This window comes from Styela clava, chromosome 4 (genome assembly GCF_964204865.1).
Source record: "Styela clava chromosome 4, kaStyClav1.hap1.2, whole genome shotgun sequence".
Lineage (NCBI taxonomy): Eukaryota > Metazoa > Chordata > Ascidiacea > Stolidobranchia > Styelidae > Styela > Styela clava.
The window spans coordinates 6,837,867-6,858,169 of NC_135253.1; the positions used below are offsets into that span (position 1 = coordinate 6,837,867).

The 20,303-nt window shown below is 35.0% G+C and overlaps 3 protein-coding genes across 3 annotated transcripts; 2 read left to right on the forward strand and 1 right to left on the reverse strand.

The window, feature by feature from the left end:
* Positions 1–828: 828 nt before the first annotated feature.
* Positions 829–6,135, forward strand: LOC144422184 (zinc transporter 6-like). Its single transcript, XM_078112076.1, has 9 exons — positions 829–1,173; positions 2,318–2,361; positions 2,492–2,663; positions 2,952–3,168; positions 3,444–3,565; positions 3,960–4,128; positions 4,643–4,806; positions 5,251–5,444; positions 5,512–6,135. Exons 1-9 carry the CDS (start codon positions 1,062–1,064, stop codon positions 6,037–6,039), a joined length of 1,722 nt encoding a protein of 573 aa, XP_077968202.1. The 5' UTR covers positions 829–1,061; the 3' UTR covers positions 6,040–6,135.
* A 6,098-nt stretch (positions 6,136–12,233) lies between these two features.
* On the forward strand, positions 12,234–17,978 carry LOC144422157 (carboxypeptidase inhibitor SmCI-like). Its single transcript, XM_078112032.1, has 4 exons — positions 12,234–12,364; positions 15,942–16,139; positions 16,843–17,022; positions 17,366–17,978. Exons 1-4 carry the CDS (start codon positions 12,280–12,282, stop codon positions 17,569–17,571), a joined length of 669 nt encoding a protein of 222 aa, XP_077968158.1. The 5' UTR covers positions 12,234–12,279; the 3' UTR covers positions 17,572–17,978.
* A 415-nt stretch (positions 17,979–18,393) lies between these two features.
* Positions 18,394–20,061, reverse strand: LOC144422274 (BPTI/Kunitz domain-containing protein-like). Its single transcript, XM_078112289.1, has 2 exons — positions 19,502–20,061; positions 18,394–19,166 (listed from the first exon to the last, which is right to left on the reverse strand). Exons 1-2 carry the CDS (start codon positions 19,608–19,610, stop codon positions 18,814–18,816), a joined length of 462 nt encoding a protein of 153 aa, XP_077968415.1. The 5' UTR covers positions 19,611–20,061; the 3' UTR covers positions 18,394–18,813.
* Between the last annotated feature and the right edge of the window lie 242 nt (positions 20,062–20,303).

Consider the following 20,303-nt stretch of genomic DNA (forward strand, 5'->3'; position numbering starts at 1 on the left):
TCGACACAAGTTTGGTCGAGTGCCGGTGGTATTTGAGTCGACGATAAATCAAAATAAGTTGCCGCATTTGGTAAAGACTTAAAGATATTGTAAAGACATATTTGGCCGAAATAGTGCGAGGCATTGTGAAAACAAGGCCAAGTCCGGACAGATATATAACGATAAAACCGGTAACAGAACATCAAGATTTTGTAATAGAAAATGGCTCTCGCGCAGTATAAACATGGGAAATCCCGTCTTTTTGTTGTTTCTCTGCCGTCTGAATCGCTTTACCGATGCCGAAAAGACTAAGTTGCGTTGGTTCATTACGCAATTTCTCTTCCGTCGTCATATTGCTGTTTGATAAGCGCGACATTAATTATCACGGCATTTACAAATAGACCATGTTTGGTAAGTTGTCTCTTACATTCTTTAGTCATTTCACCCGAAGAAGTTGAAACCAGGTGTGTTGGCGTCCATCGGTCTCGACACAATTCTATCCCATATCTACGCTTAATATGTACATTTGCCATGCTAGATAAGTTGATAATAGATTAGTAAATGGCAACACGTTATGCCTTCTCCATCTGCATAACAAGAGAGAGAAAAACGGCTGCGAATACCGGAACTCTAACTTCTTCTACTTTTTAAACTTTAATTTTTTACAATCGACGGAATTGACTGCTCTAAAGAGAGCTCGTTTCAATCGCGAAAGCGCTCCACCAATAATTACGCATTTACGTAATTCGTAACTTCGCTTCCGTAACTCGAAATAATTCCGTAATTCCGTAAATCCGTAAATTACGTGCAAGCCTAGAGAGGAGCTTTATGGACGTTTTTGTTTCATTGCCGTCCAGTAACAAAATCACGTGACCCGTGCAAGTCCTCTATATTTGGTTAGATTCAAATATTCAGTTGACTCCGTGCAGAGCTTTCATTTCCCTTGGCTTCATGGTCTGAATTTGAAACAGAAGCCACGGTATTCGAGTAAAGCTCCTTACTCTAGCCTGTCTGCCTGTAGCATCCTGCATTAGACCCGACCCGAGAAGAAGCAGAAGCGATTGGGGCACATTTCAAAGAAAATGCTCCCTGAACAAGCTAAATTTTTTTCACATGGACAAAAATCGGATGTTCGTAGTGTTCCAGAGATGCAACATGGAGATTATATTTCGCTCTTGCTTGATCCTGAGTCAGGTACGTACGGTACCGGTACTGGTACCTAATGTCTAAGTGTATGCTGGAATGTTTCTGTATTTAACTCATAATTAGGTTTTATAGTACGGTATTGTACGGTAGGCTATACCGAGACTGTATTCAGGTATTGTAAACCTGTAATTCATTATTTGTTCTATCAATCTCATAGACTAGGCCTACATCCAGACATCTGGGGTCTCGTGTAGTTTCGTACCTAACATACTTCTAGTGGGCGTAGCATAACAATATTTTGATATGTCAATCCTAACTCCCATCTGACTATGCCATCCGAAAATTATGTCACTACGACATCACAGTCACGTCATAGAGCTTGCCGAATATACGTACGATCGTCCGAAATGGCATCGGCGCTGACGATAAAGAATTGACTGACGTTATTGATCTCTTTCATATTGGAATCGTTGCGACGAGAAAGCGAGAAAAATAGCTGTTCGATTTCGGGTGCTCGTCTGCGCGTCTTTGATGGCAGTTGGTATAGTTTGAAGGGCTCCATTATGTCACTGTGACATCGTAGTGACGTAATTATTAGATGGTGTCGTCAGGTGGGGGTTAGGATTGACACATGAAAAAATTGTCATGCTACGCCCACTAGAAGTATGTTAGGTACGAAACTACACGAGACCCAACATCTGTACATTCAAAACATTTGCATGTTTCTTTGTTAATACTAAGCTATATGGTAGCTTATAAATAAGTAAATACAGAATTAGTGCGTACTAATAATAACGTACTACTGTACTAGCAATTTTACAGATTCATGACTTTGTGTAGTTATATCTGTATATACTGGTATATGTATGGTAATTACAGAATTAAGATTTCTTTGACTTTGCATCTGCTCTACATTATTAATCTCATTACGGAAGTATTGCGATATTGTATTAGGACTCACCATCATTCGATGAAGAAATGTTACTAAGCTACCTGAAATAATTTCATATTGACATAGCCATTAATTTTTCCTAATGAAATAATTGTGTCGAGTTGATGGGTCTAAATCATGTAATGAAATACAGAAATAGGAAGATTTCCTGGGTATTCAAAAATGATCATATTTGATTTGATTAAGTTTGCATTTTGACATGGTCCTAGTTTTTTACCTAACTCCTGTTTTTATTTTCAGATCTTGATTTAACTGGAAAGGGGACTCGCAAGCCTCTTATATCGGTGAGAAATTTTAATTGAATAATGTGTATATTCTATTTGTTACCATTTCATGATTCAAAACAGAACTATGGCAAATTCTAATACATGCTACATCCCGATTATGATATTCAAATATAGTTTTCATTCCCAGGGTACAATTCATCCATTTCATAAATCTCATTCAACTGTACTTGGACAATTTCAAGAAGAGTTTCGATTATTATTAACGAGAAGAAATGTTCGAGTTGCTGCGTTTTTTATTTTTATCAACTGCCTAGTTATCATGTGCTTAAGTATGTGGTCTTCATCAACCAATAGTCTAGGTAAGTATCTTCCCAGGTAATATTTATACTCCTAAAATAGAGTCCAGGGAGTTGTATGCGATACATCCATACATTGCATTTTTACCAAAACTTATAGTGGGAATTCCTTCAAAGGTACCACCATTGAAATAGCATATTTGCTTTTCTCATTTATTAACCTATAATACAAATAATTCCTAACAAATTCGTTACGAAAATATAACGCTTATAAACATGTATTCTTTCCTCTGATATCGTAGTTTGGAATTTAGTGTTATTTGTTACAAGGTTTGTAATTATTTTTTTCAGCTTTGCGCTCCTACAATTACATAACCATGTTTGAACTTCTTGGACTGGTCACTTACATATTATCATCATGGTCTTTATTGCAAAATCAGAGAACAAAATCTAACTCACATAATACATATACACTGGGATTTGAACGCATTGAGGTTCTTGGAGTATTTTCTTCTGTTGTCATTGCTCAATTGGGAGCTGTATTTATTTTCAAGGAAGCAATTGAAAGGTAATTATTAATTTATACCTACTTATGTTTGGCATATATATTTGTTGTTGCTGGCATTCTAGTATATTAGGTACCTATTTAGTCTATTTTAACAACAAAATTGAAATTTGACATATATTATATAATCCTCATTTTTCATACAGTTCAATTGGACTATTATCAAACATTTTCTTTGTCTGAAACTGAACTGTAATAGATATAGTTGATGTTATGTATTTAATGATAACTAAGTATTCAAAATTTTCAAACTCATGATCTGTATCTTTTTATTTTAGATTGATTGAACAGCCAGAGATTCATGCAGGGCGACTTTTACCTGGTGCTCTACTTGCATTTTTGTTTCATGTTACAGTAAATTACTGTCTTGTAAATCATGCGTTTACTAGCATTTGTGAAGGTAACTATATATATATATTGTTTATTTGTCGTAAATTTATAGAACCCCAGATTATCTTTTATCATTAATTTATCAGGATTATATGTTATATTTTTGCTGTTCTGAGTTTTGTAAGAAATTTTAAAATTCAATTGTAATTTTGACTATGAAAGCAAAGTGCTCCGCCTTTAAAATTGAAGCATTTTTTGATTTTCAAGGTTGCTTTGGTCTGTTATTATTGGTTTTCTGATTGATAAGCAGGCACATTTTAAATGAACGTTTTACATCTTTTTTGGCATAATTCATTTGATTTCAGATACTTTAGTTTGCCCTTCCGCCTTCTTTTTTTCTCCGGGATAAATATAAAAATTTTTTTTTTTTTATCTTTTGCTCATGATATACTGTTTTTTTCAAGTCGCATCATCATCATGGATGCAAGAACATGTCGCAGATATGAGCAAAGGGATATGTGGAATAATTCCAATGTTGGAATCTATCTTATTGCCAAGAGTGAATCCTTTCTTTTTGGTGTCCTTCAGCACAGGCTGTGGTGTGTTGCTTGTGGATTTATTGCTACAAATCGAGTATGTTGTGTTTTCCATATATATACCTTATTCACAATAACAAGAGAGCAAAGCTAAAATATATAGACATGACGTTCCAATAACCAACCTTAGTGCCAGTAGGCTATGCGAGTCATATGGAAATAGGGCATTGAGTTAGCAAAATTAAAACATCCGTGTTCCCATGATTAAAAATTAAATCGCAAAATTTTGGATTGAATATCGAATCTTATAGAATTCATGGGAAATTTAGGAACAAATAAAAGTAATAGTGTTCTAGCACCAACCTTGTAGTTAAGAAGAAAAGCGATTTTTCATAACAAGAAGAATATTACTAACAATAAGAACAACAACAAAATACAAAACGATTCATAAGTCCACTTTGGGTCCAATAAAATTCCTTTTTTACCTATCATTAGAGACCGGACTGAGTGAAATATATCAGCTTCGATGAATACTGCATACAATTGTCGATCAATTTTTCACAAGTTAAAAGTTTTGACATTGGTTTGAACTATGTTTTAAATTTTTCCAGCAATTATTATTTGGTCGACACCTTGGTAGGCATCTGTATTGCTGTAATTATCATCGGAACTATGTGGCCGATTACAGTATGCAGCGGAAGAGTATTACTTCACACTACACCACCTCATGTACTCGGACAACTGGATAAACTTCTCAGTGAGGCTCAAACTTTGGGTATGTGTTAATAGTGTAATGATATATCCAGTCATTCTGGCCAATGCTTTTTTATTTCCATTTTAGTCTTTTTCTTGGTAGTGTAAATATTATTGTTTGAAAATTTGGATTTCAGGTGAATGTTTTACCCAAGATAAATCTTGTAACTTGGATATATTTAAGGTTTTATTAGGTGAATGCTATTTGTGTAGTGGTGATCGAAGCTAAAGCTAAGCGATATTGTCATCACATCCGTCATGTTATGAATTTCAAGCTAAAATCCCATTCCTAATCACCCAGAGTGGAATAAATTGTGTAGGCAGTTGATCCTGTTTCTTCCAAAAAACTTTAGCTTCTTTTATTCTTTTTTACACTGTGTAGTACATGCACAGTCATGATGCCATATGACTAAGGCATCTCCTTCCTAACCCTATAAAGCAATGTAATGTTAATTGTTGATTTCAGATGGTGTTCTTGAAATTAAGTCACAAAAATTTTATACCCTATCGTTGGGACTTTCTGGCAGGAGAGGAGGCAAACCTTGCTTGACTCTTGCTGGTTCGTTGCAAGTACGAGTTCGAAGAGATGCCGATGAACAAATGGTTTTAGCTCATGTCACAAACAGACTTTCATCACTTGTTCCGCTTCTGACAGTACAAGTATGTGTTCCTTTTATTGTGTTTTATTTCAAAATTGCCCTTTCATGCTAACATTGAGTTGTTTCAGGTTATGAAAGATGACTATATATCGAGTCCAGCAGTCGCTGGAATTTCAGGGAAACTGCCTTTGAAGCCATCACCACCGAGTCAAGGTTTCAGTCAAGTTACTTCACATTACATCAGTGGTTTCAATAAACCTGCGGCAGCAGTTGCACCGTACCTACAAACGCCACCCCGTAAACCTCCACCGTCATACACTGCAAGAACTTCATCTGATGTCAAACTAGCAAGCAAGAACGAGCAGAAAGATGATTTCAGTTTTTCTTCCCCATTAAAGACAACACCAACTGCTTTCACACCAATGTTAAAACCTAGAACTTCACAGACTGACATTGCACGAATGTATAGAGCTGCAGGACTCAAGCATCTTGCTTCCAGTAGTTCTCCCTCATTCAACTTACAGGGTACCAGCACATTCTCTAGCTTTCAAACTGGAAAGCCAATGAATCTTTCTAGTTCCAATATGAGTGCGCTCATATCCACTACCAAGTCTGAACTAACCCCAACGTCATTTTCTAGTTTGCCAAAACCATGATTTTCTTCCTATTTTGCTCTTTAGTGCAATTTGTCTGTTTTGATTTTATTTTCATAGGATGTTTCACATGTTATAATAAAGTACAATTTGAGTTTGTGTATCTGTTACTTCAGATCTTATTCAGGTAGCGTCATGCACAAGAAAGTGCAGATCGTTGCGGTGGAGCTGATCCTCCATAATAGCTTCAAGCGCAAGAGTGCGAATCGTCGCCGGTTGAACTGATCTTATAGTTCAGGAGTGCGCAACCTTCGATACACGAGGGCCGGATAGAAATAAGCGGGCGATACCCTGGGCCGCACCTTTATTATTTAACATAGGTAATCTAGTAGTTGCAGGCCCAAAATTGTTGGTTGTTGAGTTCATAACATGCATTATTATCGCAAGCTAGCTGTTAGGGCCAGTGGTGGGATTCGGCCTGTTCTATAGAACCATCTCACGGAATTCTATGAGAACAGCAAACCGGTTAGCATTAATCTGTTTATTTACTAAAAAAATATGACTTCTGTGATGGAACCAGCTGACAAAAAATTTGAGACATTGTGGAGCCGTACACGTAGAGCATAAATTGGTCCCAGATATGGTCTTCGCAATGCAAAGAATTGGAATTACTCACACGTACCAAATTAAATAAAAAACTTGTTTCGTGGGTCGCACATCATTTAAAGTTGGCACTCGTCCGCGGGCCGCACAGTTTTTCATTCGAGAGGCGCAGGTTGCACTGCCCTGCTCTAGTTGCGGTGTCTCCAAATGTCGTGTCCCACTTAAGAATTTATTAACAATAATTTACAACGAGGTACATGTGAGAATTAACCGACGGCTATCGCTAATAGGTTAAAACAATCAATGTGGAAAATTCTGTGGACTTCAAGAGATTCGTTTTTTATGTTTCAGAATAAAAAATAGCGACACCTTGTGACGTGCCCATATATTTGAGCACAGCGCTCTTGTTTTGCCCACGTGGAAATGCCATTATTGCCGATTTATTCAACTGTGACATGTGGGACAAGGGGTACATGTGGGACACGTAGAACACTTGGGGCAAATGGTACAAGTAGTGGGACACGTGGGTTAAGCGTGACATGTGGGACACGTGGTACAAGTGAGACACGTTGGACAAATGGGATACGTGAGACAAATGGAATACATGGGACAAGTGGGGCACGTGGGACAAGCCATTTTGAAGACACTCCTCTAGTTGCTACCAGCACCGCATATGTAAAGTCGAACTTGCTTCCGATAATCGTATGCAAGAAGAGGTAATTTGACTAGGAATTCAAGAATGGAAGGGTCTTCAATCTAAAAAGAAACTTTATTTTTTGTGATTTACTAAAACTATGGTCCTAGAAGGTTGTTTCAGATAATACGTCGATTAAACATTTACAAAACCGTACTTACCATTAGGGATGGGCAATATACAGGCTTGTCCATGGGAATGGGAATTCCATGGAATACGTTCCATGGGATGGGACAGCACACATTTGTACGTGGGACACAAAAACCGTATGATTTTCGGGGAAATGATGGTAAAACATTTCGTTATGGATTTCGTGTCCATATATTTGAGCATAGCTCTGTTGTTAGTTATAAGGAGCAAAATATATTCAGCATAAACAATATACTTCGCGGAATGTATAATAGTTATGAATATAAAGTGAACAAAGTTCGTAAATGTTGTCCTATTAAGTAGACGCTAAACCCAAATTACCAATTTTTATTGAATTTTATTTCAATGGGAATCCCATGGGATGGGACAGGCATAATTGCTATGGGATGGGATTGGCATGAGTCAGAAAAATATGTTCCATGGACAAGCCTGGAAATACAGAATACCGAATCCGGAGGATTCGAATCCCAGAGTATTCGAATCCAAAAGGATCCGATAACAGGTTTCGGTTTCCGCCTCATCGGCGTCGTGCATCAATTTTTGTATTTCGGATTTCTAATATATTTATCAGCGACGAGCATTTTCTCTCGCAACGAAACTTCTCTCGTTTGATTGCACTTCCGTTTTCCCGCAGAGCACCCGCACGGTTTTCTCGCAAAGAACCCGCAAAAGCGACAAACATCAAACACCGTAATACTAGGGTTACCATATTTTTGTGATCTCAAAGCGGAACGCCTCCAAAATCCATAGCTGTGATTTTTTTATCTACAAATTTACATTAGGGGCCTACATTGAAAACCATCCTGGCTGTCTTCGACCATATTGTCACCGAGAGTTCATGTGCTGTCTGTCTAAATATCGGTTTCGGTTCGAAAAATAGACAGGAATTTACGTTAACGTTAAAGCACCCTTTTGGCGTACGAGGCTTACACGTAACATATTGTAGCTGTTATTAGCGGAAAAAACCAAAACAAACAAATCCATGCATCCACTTTCTGTAGGTATAACAGGCTACCGGTACAGTACACACCGTTCGTGTATCATGTGTCCGGCTGAACGCCATGAAGCGGACTTTTGGCTGATCGGTCGGAACGCCGGGAAAAGACGTTGAAAAGCGGGACTGTCCCGCCTAAAACGGTACGTATGGTAAGTCTACGTAATACCAGCATGGATATTCAGAACGCGGGGACGGCGTTATTGCGCGTTTTTGCGTTTTACAATTTTACTTTCTAGTTAACGTTATGATAATAATTATTATTAGTGCCGACTGTCGAGTTCTCACGGCTTTCGAGTTCTTACGGAAAATGATGTGTACCAGACGTTAGATGATAAAACATTATTTGCGATTGATTCAGATTAAATTTTACTTTCCACGGCACCCCGTTTTCGAAAATACAAAGTTATATCGCAAAACAAGACGTTTTGTTACATTTATTATGCGCTCCCAATAATATACGTATTTGTGGGAATTCAAGTCGCCGATGAATTCGTTCCTATCGTCCAGGCTCGACACAAGTCTGGTCGAGTGTCGGGCGGTATTTTAGTTGACGATAAATTAAAAAAGTTGCCACACATGGTATGTATAACGATAATAACTGAAAATTGGTCGTTAAATTTTTTTTACACTATTAATTACCGCGCCGAGTGCGGCACCCGTTGCTGCCACATAAATTGCAGTTCGGTCTGGACTGTTTGTTTTTTGCCGCTCTCACATTAATAATAATTTATTGTTTTATCATACCTATTTTTTTATATTTCATAATTTATTACTAAAATGTATAATGCGCTATTTATTTTAACATATAAGTATTTAAAATCACATGAAATTTGAACAATTCAGAGCAAAAAGTAATTTGTTAAAAATCTTATATTTCATTCTCCTGTTTGGTAACGAATAAAATCCAAAATTTTTAAATACAAAGGTAGTGACATATTTACAATTTTGCTATTTTTAAATTGTAATCCATCAATATGGTGGGAGATTTCCCATATTTGATATTCTGGATTCGATTTATGTATTCTAGAATAGTAAATTATTCTATATAGCCCATCCCTACTTACCGTCACATAAAGCAAATTGTTGTGTTTTTTTTAACTTTATTTGAAGTTATCCTCCCAGGGGTCTCTGTGTTTTGTTTGTCTGTCCACTTTTTATGTTGTTTATCTCAGAGAACCGAAATAAAATGAGTGATTGATGATCTCTGGATAAATACATTGCATTCTTCCGGGGCCAGACAAAGAGCTTATCAACCTAAAGATAACCAATGCGTCCATGCATTGTATCTCGATGTTTCCGCTATAAACATTGCATACCATATTTTCAACGTATATTACTCTATTTTATATTTTGCAAATATGCCATATGCCTACTTCAGACTTCGTGACAGACAATTTTCATACCCTGTAAATACTTGTATGCAAATCATTGAAGTACTTGGCTATGACGTCATTAGTCACCACTTATATGTAAAGCATGTTATTTACAAGTCGCAAACAATGGAAGGAACTTGAAGTGATATATTTCAAGAGCTCAGGTTTAATAATTTGATGACCATAATATTTAGATCCGCATCCTGTCGTGAGCTTAGCTTCACCATATTCACAATAAACGGTAATGTTAATATGGGATTATAAACTATTCCCAATTACACATGGCGTCAATTGCCATTTAAATTGTGAAAAATAGCTCTCGAAATAAACCAATAAATACCTTGTTTACCGTCCGTGGTTAGCAATATACAAATATACAGTTAATGAATTTTAGTTTTCTCGTTATGAGATTTGTTTTTTGTATACGACAAATCTTTATAATTAACGACACCCCACGTACTATTTTAGAATAGTCGATACTCTGACAACAGTTCATTTTACTTTATAGTGTTTGGTAAATAACATGCTCTTCCGATTAGGTATTTTTAGTTGACGATTTCACGCTGCATATCGGGTACACTCTGTGGTATTGGCTTGATTTATTCCCTATGACACCTCTCTTACTGAAAATATATTATTAATCTATAACTTTAACTGTATTGTTTGTTCACTTCGTTTGAGTTCCGGTCACAAAGTTTCGGCGCGGCGGCGTGGCTCATCGTGCTAAGCGTTAGGAATACTCTCGCCACCGCACCTCTGATTACTCTGCCTGGGTTCGCGGGTTCGAATCTCGTGCAGAGATAGTTATGTGCGAGAGGATTGCTGGATTCCTCGCCGCCGTAGGGTGGTTCACGTAACCGCTGGTCGGTTACGTCTTCCTCCACTGTCAAGTCCATGCTTCCAAAAAAAAGTAACCAACTAATCCCATACCCGACATGGAATTGTAACCGTACGAGAAATTGAAGATCCTAGTCATGGCGCCTGCTTCGATTCGTTATAACATTTCTTCTGATGTTGTAGTTTTACATAACGTACAAACACAAATCACCAAATGGAGTAATCTATAGGGTTGGGGACGGAATCTATAGGAATGACTGCGCTAGTTAGTTCATATTTTATTACTTAATTAGACAAAATTTTTATAACTTGTATATATACGAAAATTTCTCAATAATCTGCGGGAATATCCCCAAAAACATTATCGCAAAATCTGAAAGCCTGATTGAATCTCTAAATTAAATTTTTCTAAGCTGCATTCATACATCAAGTGCTAAACCCTAACATTACGAACACAATTACTTGCAAAATATTATTCAAATTCAGCAATCAATTGACTGTTTCTTAAAAAATCGAAAAATTGCATTCTATTATATTAACAGCGTTTTATTGCCGACTTGTTGTTTCTAACGATGGTTAAACCACAAGCGGCATTTGGTACATTTAATGGAATGCTGTGTCATTCGAGCTCAACTAAGGTGAAACCAAAGTGCAAAAGTATCAATTTTAGTTTATTTGAAGTTGTCAAGAAGTGTTGTAATCGACGAAGATCACGCGAGAATATTCCGAAGCTAATTATAGAAATAACTGGCTATCATGGTAACAAATATTGTAAGCCTTGGGCGTCAAATAACCAGCAAAAGTTATCACGTAAAATATCTCAATCTGCATAAATATCGGTAACTCCATATCGTCCTGGTTATATTCGATCAATATTCTACGTAGAATGTGGTCTGGTCTAAGGTTTATGTAACACTAGTACACTGTGCACAATGTTAAGGGATGTTATGTTAGGATACGACATGAAAATTGCTTTTTTGGGGGCACTGTCATTATCATTTTTCTAATTTGTTGATATCTGTAAAACACATTTATGAATCTAATTTATATAGTCCGATAGTTTCCGATAGTCATTTTGGATTAATGCCGAATTGCACAAGAACCCGATTAAAGAATAGAACTTTCAAAATTGAGCCTGATGCAAAACTAAAAGAAAAGATTTTAAGAAATAAAATATTGAACTATCTTTTCTTCTCAAATGTTACATTAGCTAAGGTCTTGGACCGCTTCGAGATTAGCTTTTCAGGGGTAGGATTTAATAACAAATTTTAGACTGTACGTTGCAATGTTCTACATTTTACAATAACCTTTACATCACTTTTTTCTTCAATTTAATTTATTCGATCGGCCCCAAACAGGCAGGTCAAGCTCGAGCCCCAACTGGAGAGAAAGAGTCAGAGAATCCAACAAACAAGGTATAGTTGGAATCGTTTACAAATTGCACATGAATATGTGAGTCGTGTTGAAGCCATCATTAGTTTAATTTGTGATCTAAATGCTCTCTCTTTTTAATTTTACCAAACAATCACTACGACCTGAAAATTCACTCCGATTTGACAATACTATAAAATGTACTAATTTTCATTAATATCTTTACAGTTATAGCATTAGATTGGTTTAATACCTTGTTGAATCATTTAAATAACAGAATGAAAATATTTGCAATATCATGTTTCTTTTTCATCGGTTTGAAATTGAGTTGGGCACAGTACAGCACGTCAGGAGTGATTGAAAGTAAGTTTTTAATTGTTATAATGTAAGAATTATACAAAAGTTTTCGTTTATTGAAAATGTAACAATATTTTGCTCACAGAACCAATAAAACTAGCACGTCATAAAAGTTCAAAAATTCTCTGGGGGTTAAATTTTTGTAGAGCAAAATTATTTTTATTCTAAACGGCGGCGCGATGGCCTAACCTAGGGGTTAAAACGATAAACTATGTTGGTATGGCTGAAGGCACACCTCGGCCTCCCGACTTACTCAGGTTGCAATGGATTGAGTAGATTGAGAATGCAGAACCGGATAGTAGCTTTCTAGATATCGTCAAACAATGACCTGCTTATAACAGGTCCTTGTTCTGAACGAAAGACGTCAGTAAGCGTCGTATAAAATGAAGCTGGCTTGCTTTGAAATATTTTGTTGTTGTTATTCTCAGTCGGGCGCATTTTGATGCCCCAAATTTTATTTTTGAATATAAACTGCTTCAGTATGGATGATCCTTGGGTTCCAATGTACTCGCAATGTAAGTTTATCCACTATATCAGTGACATTATTGTCTCGTAAATGTCGTGCCCCACGTGTCACACATATCCCCCTTGTCCCACTCATTCCACGTGCCCCACTTGTCCCAATGGGACAAGGGACAAGTGACACACGACATTTTTAGGATATCGTTTTGCGCGTTACGTCCACAATGCATCTGCATTAAGAAATCGGCAATGAAAACGGCAGGTAGTGGTATCATGGTATCAGTGGTATCATACGGATGTAACTATTGATACCCGATACCACCATTGATACCATAATCCTAAGTTTTTAATTAATTTGAAGAAAACGAAAGAAAACCAACTACGATTACTCGTACTTTCTATCGTCTATTTCGATCCACATGGCGGGATCTTTGTAACCATTTTCTGTAATTGTTAGGCCAAATCCAGAATCAAAGGTGAATAAAGCGTGCTTCTAAAGTCAAAGCATGATTTTTGATAAAACTAAACGCTGACGAAAATCCCCACACATGCCAAAATGTCTCCGAATAAACAATTTTTGGCCTCGAAGCGAAAGCACTTCAATAATAACGATATAATGGAAACAAGCGGGACAGGTGGGAACCATCAACTATTATTTAAATTGAGCAATTTATTCCTAATTTGAGTCCGCGCAGCATATTTTATGAACAGGATCTTTGTGAAACAGGTATTTCATTGCTTGAGAAGCCAGATTAGGTTGATGACATTAGAGATTGTAAGTTTACAACTAGGCGTTAACGCTAAAAATTTTGATTTGTGTATGTGATTAATATATTTAAATCTGACCACCAACATAAAAATAATTGTGAATAATGTAGCCAGATGACGTATGTCTTATTAAATTCCAAGTTCTCACGTAAAGTTGTCTACAAACAGTTTTCTACGGATAAATTTGTTGAATGTGACCATAGCTTATAGCATGATTATCTGTATTTGCATACAAAAAACCGTTTGGTGCGGTTGCTTATTTTTTAACATGGACGGTCCATGCTTCAACTGATAATTTCAAGTGTTCATACCCATATAAATATTGTATAATTTATTTTTTATTTGGAATTATTTCAGTTGACACAAGGTTATATTTTGACGTCAACAAACGATAATAAAAATACTATGATGGTAATACGTTTGTTTATAGGAGTTATAATCCGCTGTGGTATGTAAAGTATAATTGAAAAAAGCAATAAAATTCATGGCATATTAAAGTAAACATGAAATGAATTTTTATATATAGGCAGCAGATCAAAGATTCATCATTGGAAAAACAAAATCTAGTAAAAATGGAAATTTCAGTTTAATATATTTGCAAAAGGTCGCGAAATGGGCATAATTAAAATGTCACGAACCCAACCACAAATTCGCATTTTCTTGTTTCTATGTTTATTTACTATAACAGATTATACTCAATTTGAACCTATCCTGGAAAAATTCAATCGAAAAATTTTGAATAAAACGATTAATATCAAAAATAATAATCCATTAATCCTAATTTGCATGTATACATGTGCTAATTAATTTGATCAAAGAATAAATGAATTAATTTGCAAAACAAATAAATAGATTTTTCCGGTATAAAACAAAATAACCAGTCCATTTTTAAAAATAGTAAAACAATCAGAGATTTTAATGAAGAATCAAAACTTAAACATGTTTATCAGGAATCAAAAAACATGCCACCTGTTTACAGAGGAAAGCACAAAGAAAAATTAAAACTTTCATTGTATAGATTTTTTGTCTTATTGCGATATACCACGGAATTTTAATTGATATTTCATAAAATTTTTAGCGCTTCCTCAGAAAAGTAGAAAAGTTGTGTTTTGCCATATACCATAAAAGGTTATATCACTGTAAAACCAAATGGTGCTTCGGGCAAACATATTCGAAAACACATTTTTATCAGGTAAATAATGAGTGACGTATTTAGGTTTTGGATGTCAAAATTAGCACCAGAAATTTTCGGTTTCCATATTTTAGGTTTTTGAATCGAATTCTTTTGTTGCAAATTTAGCAATTATTATTATAGGAAAGTTATTGGAGTATACGCAGCGCTTCCTATTATTTTGTTTGTGGAAAGCGTTTTGGCGTGAGTAGCTGAAAAAGTACCCAAATCCTCGTCTACGTGCGTCACAAATACCTGTGGTTTGGTTGCCACCTCATTCATTATATGGAGAAACTTATGTTTTTAAGTAACGCAATCTCGCCCTTCTTCAGCGATAAATAACAACAGAGATAACAACAAACGTTGAATTTTGCAGTGTTTTAGTGAGAAACATGTCATTTAAATGCTCATAATTTCTAGTTTATAAACATATTTGATTAAAATGAAAGTGTACGTTACGACTTTATAACCCGTTAGAAAAATATTTGGCCATAACACAGATGAATGAGACACTTATTTTGCAACGAGTTATAAATTTCTTACGTATGGTTGTAAACGCTTCATTCACGATTGCTACTGCACTTACCTGTTTACGATTAAAGACAGGGCGTAAGCACAATCTAACGAGTATTGAGTGTTTATAATGGGGCGAGGTTTACTTGATTCAACGTCAAAAAATGCTTGGCGCTTTTTAATTTTGAGTTGCGTTTTGCGACAAAGATACACCTTGTTAATTGTATACCGCGTATCCAAGTCGGAGACGTAAATCATAAAATGAGTGTTTCAAATTGATAACATATTTTAAAAAATTGAAACTATTCTCATATTGTTTGTTGCGCCATTTCGAGTTTTTGACTCGGTTCATCATTATTGAGAAATCTTCAGAAATACAAGAATCAAATACATTTATGATTTAGGTTTTGAATTCACAACTCTATTTTAAATTAGAAAAACGTTTGAGCTTCGCGCCATGCTCTAATGTTTATCTGAATCATTAAATGTAAATATTCCTTGTGAAGTTTTTGGGCTATCTGATCTTTTTCACCGATACCCAGATGTTTTCCATGCTAGTTGGCTAATTAGCCATTTTTTCAATATAAAGAATGTCATCCTTCCTCGTTGGATGTCACCATAAATACTTATTGGTGTTGTTAATTTAAGCTAAGTGGTAAAAAATATTAGTTACAGGAACCAATGACAAAGTCGACAATCCCGATTGCCTTGAAAGACCGATAAGAGGAAGATGCAGTGGTTCGTATCAGAGGTGGTATTATAACCCTAAAACGATTAAATGCAAGAAGTTTAAATACGGAGGCTGTGGAGGAAACAACAACCGTTTTTTTACCTGGGGACAATGCATACTACAGTGTCCATACAAAAGTAAGTCGTTACATGTTGTGTTCATCTTAATTGTAGGAATATAAAAAAGTCGAAACTTTCACGTGCAGTGTTTTAATAAATATGCGCGGTTGCAAACAGAAATGTTTGTTTCAAGATAAATTGTAATCGTTAAGTAAAATTTGATGCTAATATTTATTCAATAATTATTTTATTATAAAAATATAATATTAACTAAAACAAACAGCAAAAAATGTCGTTAAATGAGTTTTCTAAGTATGTACAAATTTGGAATGTCTGTACTGCAGAATATGAAACTTCGTTTATACATACATTATTGTTGCAAAAGTAAACTAAAAATAGAAAACGAAAACGGTCACGTCGCCCATCAATCCTTTCTCCCGCCTTTCAACCACAACAGAATTGAGTTGTTGTCAATTTAAAGAATATAAATGTATTAAAAAGATGTGGTACTGAGATAACGTATTGTTTACGCGCATTAATATTTTAAAAAACACTTAACGTTACTCTACGCTTGCTCGACGTAATATATGAATTCATGTTACAAGATGTCGAAAAATTAGGATTCAAGAATTCAAAATACAATACGGTAGCATGTCAAGTCAACTGGTTTCTTTGTCGTACCAACTGAATCAAAATTATATAGTTTTTTTTTAATAATTTTAAAACGTTTAATACATAACTTAATATTATTCAAACTTTTATACACATATATTTCATCTAGAATCTACTAATTTGGACTGCACAGAACCTAAGGTAGTTGGTCCTTGTTATTCGTCGCTGAGAAGATTTTATTACAATACTGTAACGGAAAGATGTGAAGTCTTTCACTATGGCGGATGCAAAGGAAGCAAAAACAGATTTCTAACAAGAAGAGAGTGCGAATCAAACTGTCCAGCAAAACGTAAGTTAAGATAAAGTATTCTTAAAATTTTAACAATATGGATTGAAAACCGATTACCGGGACATTAACAAAAATGCGAAAACAGAAGTAATCAATGTAAAAAGATGATACAATGTTCAATTTATTGTAAACATTAGAAATGATGTATGTTTTGCTAAAAGCTCTGCCCAAGAAGTTTTACAATTTATGTTTGATTAGTGTACTATAAAAAATAATAAATTAAATGCAATAAATGTTTCATCCATTTTTATTCAACTGCGGAGAGCTTATTCAGGCAGATAAAACAATGAATTTATTTACCACTGGTACATTTTCGAATCCTAATCTAACATTATTTTGATAGAGGGTTGTTTGGAACCCAAAAAACGCGGTCCCTGTGGAAACTACTCTTCTCGGTACTATTTTAATCGAAGGACAAGGCAATGTGAGCGTTTCATTTACGGAGGATGCCAGGCTAATGAAAATAACTTTCTCTCGAAAGAGGAATGCGAGAAAAAATGCCCAGTTGAAGTGCGGAAAGCTGAATTTACAAACCAGATCTTCTTCTAGTTACTTTGTTTGACGACTGAAAATAATGATGTGGTTTTAGAGTGACGGATTCGGCACGTCTTTATGCGATAAGGTGTAAATTGTACCATAAATTCGTAGTGTGTATACTATATTGTTTGGTGCTCTCTGATCATAATAATGATTTGATTAATTCTGAAATTTAGGTATAAGCTGATTACCGATTTTTTGTATTATATCGGTTCTTCGGTTTATCGGTTTTATTTCCATGTTCATCTTATTCATTCCAAAATTCTACTTTTTTAACTATTGTTGTTTTTTGTTAATGTAACAAGTTTCATATAAAGAAGTAAAATACGTTATGTAGTTGAAATTCATGACTACATATTTCTATATTTTCCCTTTTTTATTGTAGATTTATGTTTAAAGTTCATTGTAAATAAATATTTTTCTCGAAGCAAATATTTACTTGTTCTAATATGTGTTTTATAGGGTTACGTCGTAATTTTCGTTAATTTTCCTTTAATCAATGATATAGGACTATTTTATTGCCTTAACGGCATGGGGAGTGTCTGAGATATTCCATATTCGTAGGCAAAAGTACAAATAAAGCAGAGTCTAACCGAGTGGAAAACAAATTTTGAGTGAAAGTGTGTGAATGGAACTTGTGATCGTGTATATAAAAAAAAATGGCGGAATATTAAAACAGACTTTCAATCTTTCAAAGGTAACTAAGTGTATCCCATCATTTGGACAGTGCCAACCACAAGTTGAAAGCATATGCGGAACTGTATGATATGTGGAATTTTCAGCTAATTCATTGGAGTCGTAATCAATAAAATACTTTTAAGCAATGTCATTTATTTAGTGATGGTCTTTTGTATACAATTTTGCAACTACAACAATGAATGAAACAGAAATATACAGAAATTATTTAGCAGCTACCACGCATTGACAAAACAGTATATATTACAATTCTGAATTACATTTTGAATACACACTTTTATTCAATTCAATGTCTTAATCAAAATCTAAAGTGATAAAAATAAGAAAGACCTTTTAGAAATAGTACATTTCGCTAACACGTATTGTCAAAAAATCGATTTTTTCATAACTTGATTTGTTTTTATAGATATGAGTCGCAGGTATAGTTGAAGCGCGAAATGAAATTCATGTGGATGCAATAGCAGAATTTTCTTTTCAAAAGAGTATGTTAAAAGGAAGAATTTTCACATGAAAATAATTGTCATGGAATTTTGTGCCACCACAAAATGTTGCAGTTTTTCACATACATTTATCTTTACAAGCCTTCTTGGTCAAGAAGTTGTTTTTGTTTGCTTGACATCCTCCCCATTCGAATTGGAGACAAACCTTGAGCCATTTGTTGAAATAATACCTTGGTACACGTGCATAGCAAGGCATTATTTTTTTACGTTGGAGGCAATCAGGAACACAAGCTTTTTCGCATTCATCTAGGGTCGAAAAACGATTAGTATTTCCTCCGAATCCATGATATGTAAAGCTGAAGCATCGTTTGTTCAGAAGCGGATTCCAAGTGTATTTGTGGTAAAATTTTTTGAGCTGATGTGGGCCGTTTCCAGGATCTTTTTGTAGCGAGCACCGATCGAACAATTTAGCTGAACACGACGAAATAGGTATTTAAATTAATGACAATAACATACATATAATATATATATAGATATTTTTTTTTATTTCTTCCACGGCGCTATTAATATATTCTAATTAATAAAAGAGCAATGCACAAATATATGGAAACGAAGAGCGAATGACTACCGCAATATCAGCAATCTTGAATATGAAATAGTTTCTAATAAAAAGAAAACAAATAGTACCTTGCCTCATACCCAAAGCGTGTTCCATGATGTACCGTTCCTAAGTTATACCCTAATAATTTGTATAGTTACTAAAGATTTTTGCTGATGATACTTGCAATTACCAATTTGATACTTACCTTTAATTGATCGACGTTTTTTTGTGGAGCCAGCTGCACGTGACAATTCTGAGTAAAGCAGAAGAAGTATACAACAAACGGAAACGATGACTTTGAACTGTGACTTCATATTTAAATTTTCTGTTTCTTAAATTATAGATCGCATAAAGCAAAATTATTTAAAAAAAATTGTAAATAGGTTATTGCAATGTAGTTACCACATAACATGTACACAATTTATATACATACAAAACATGTAACATAAATTTTCTCCCCATATGAATTGAATAGAATACTTTAAACAGAATTGTTTCGGAGTGTTTTTTTTTAAATTCTTTTGTGTTAGTATCTTGGAAAGTATCCTAAACATGGCCCTGATTTTTCTCTCTGAAGACAGGGTGGGGACACAGATGTTTTCGCATCGATCCTCAGTCGGGAATCGATTTGGGTTGTTTTCATATCCGTGATAAAAGAATTTAGACATCGCTTTTGGAAAGGCTATAATAGAATCTTGGCAGAAAGGCCAAGCGGTCGCCATCGTTTTTAAGAAAAAAGCATGGAGTTATGATTCGTTCTGAACAAAAAATACAACATATTAATGAAGCTTGTGCTTAGAATATAATTGCAATAAATTATTGCTATATTCTATATCATCACTGTCTTTTTGTACACTTTCAATTGCGTATTTTACTAATGATTAGGTAACGAGTAACAAAACTGATATAAGACTTGATATGAAAATATGAAGCTAGAAACTTACTTTCACCAGATCCCTTTGTGGAAGCTTTCGTAAAAGCTATTCGATACTGCAATTTCTGACATT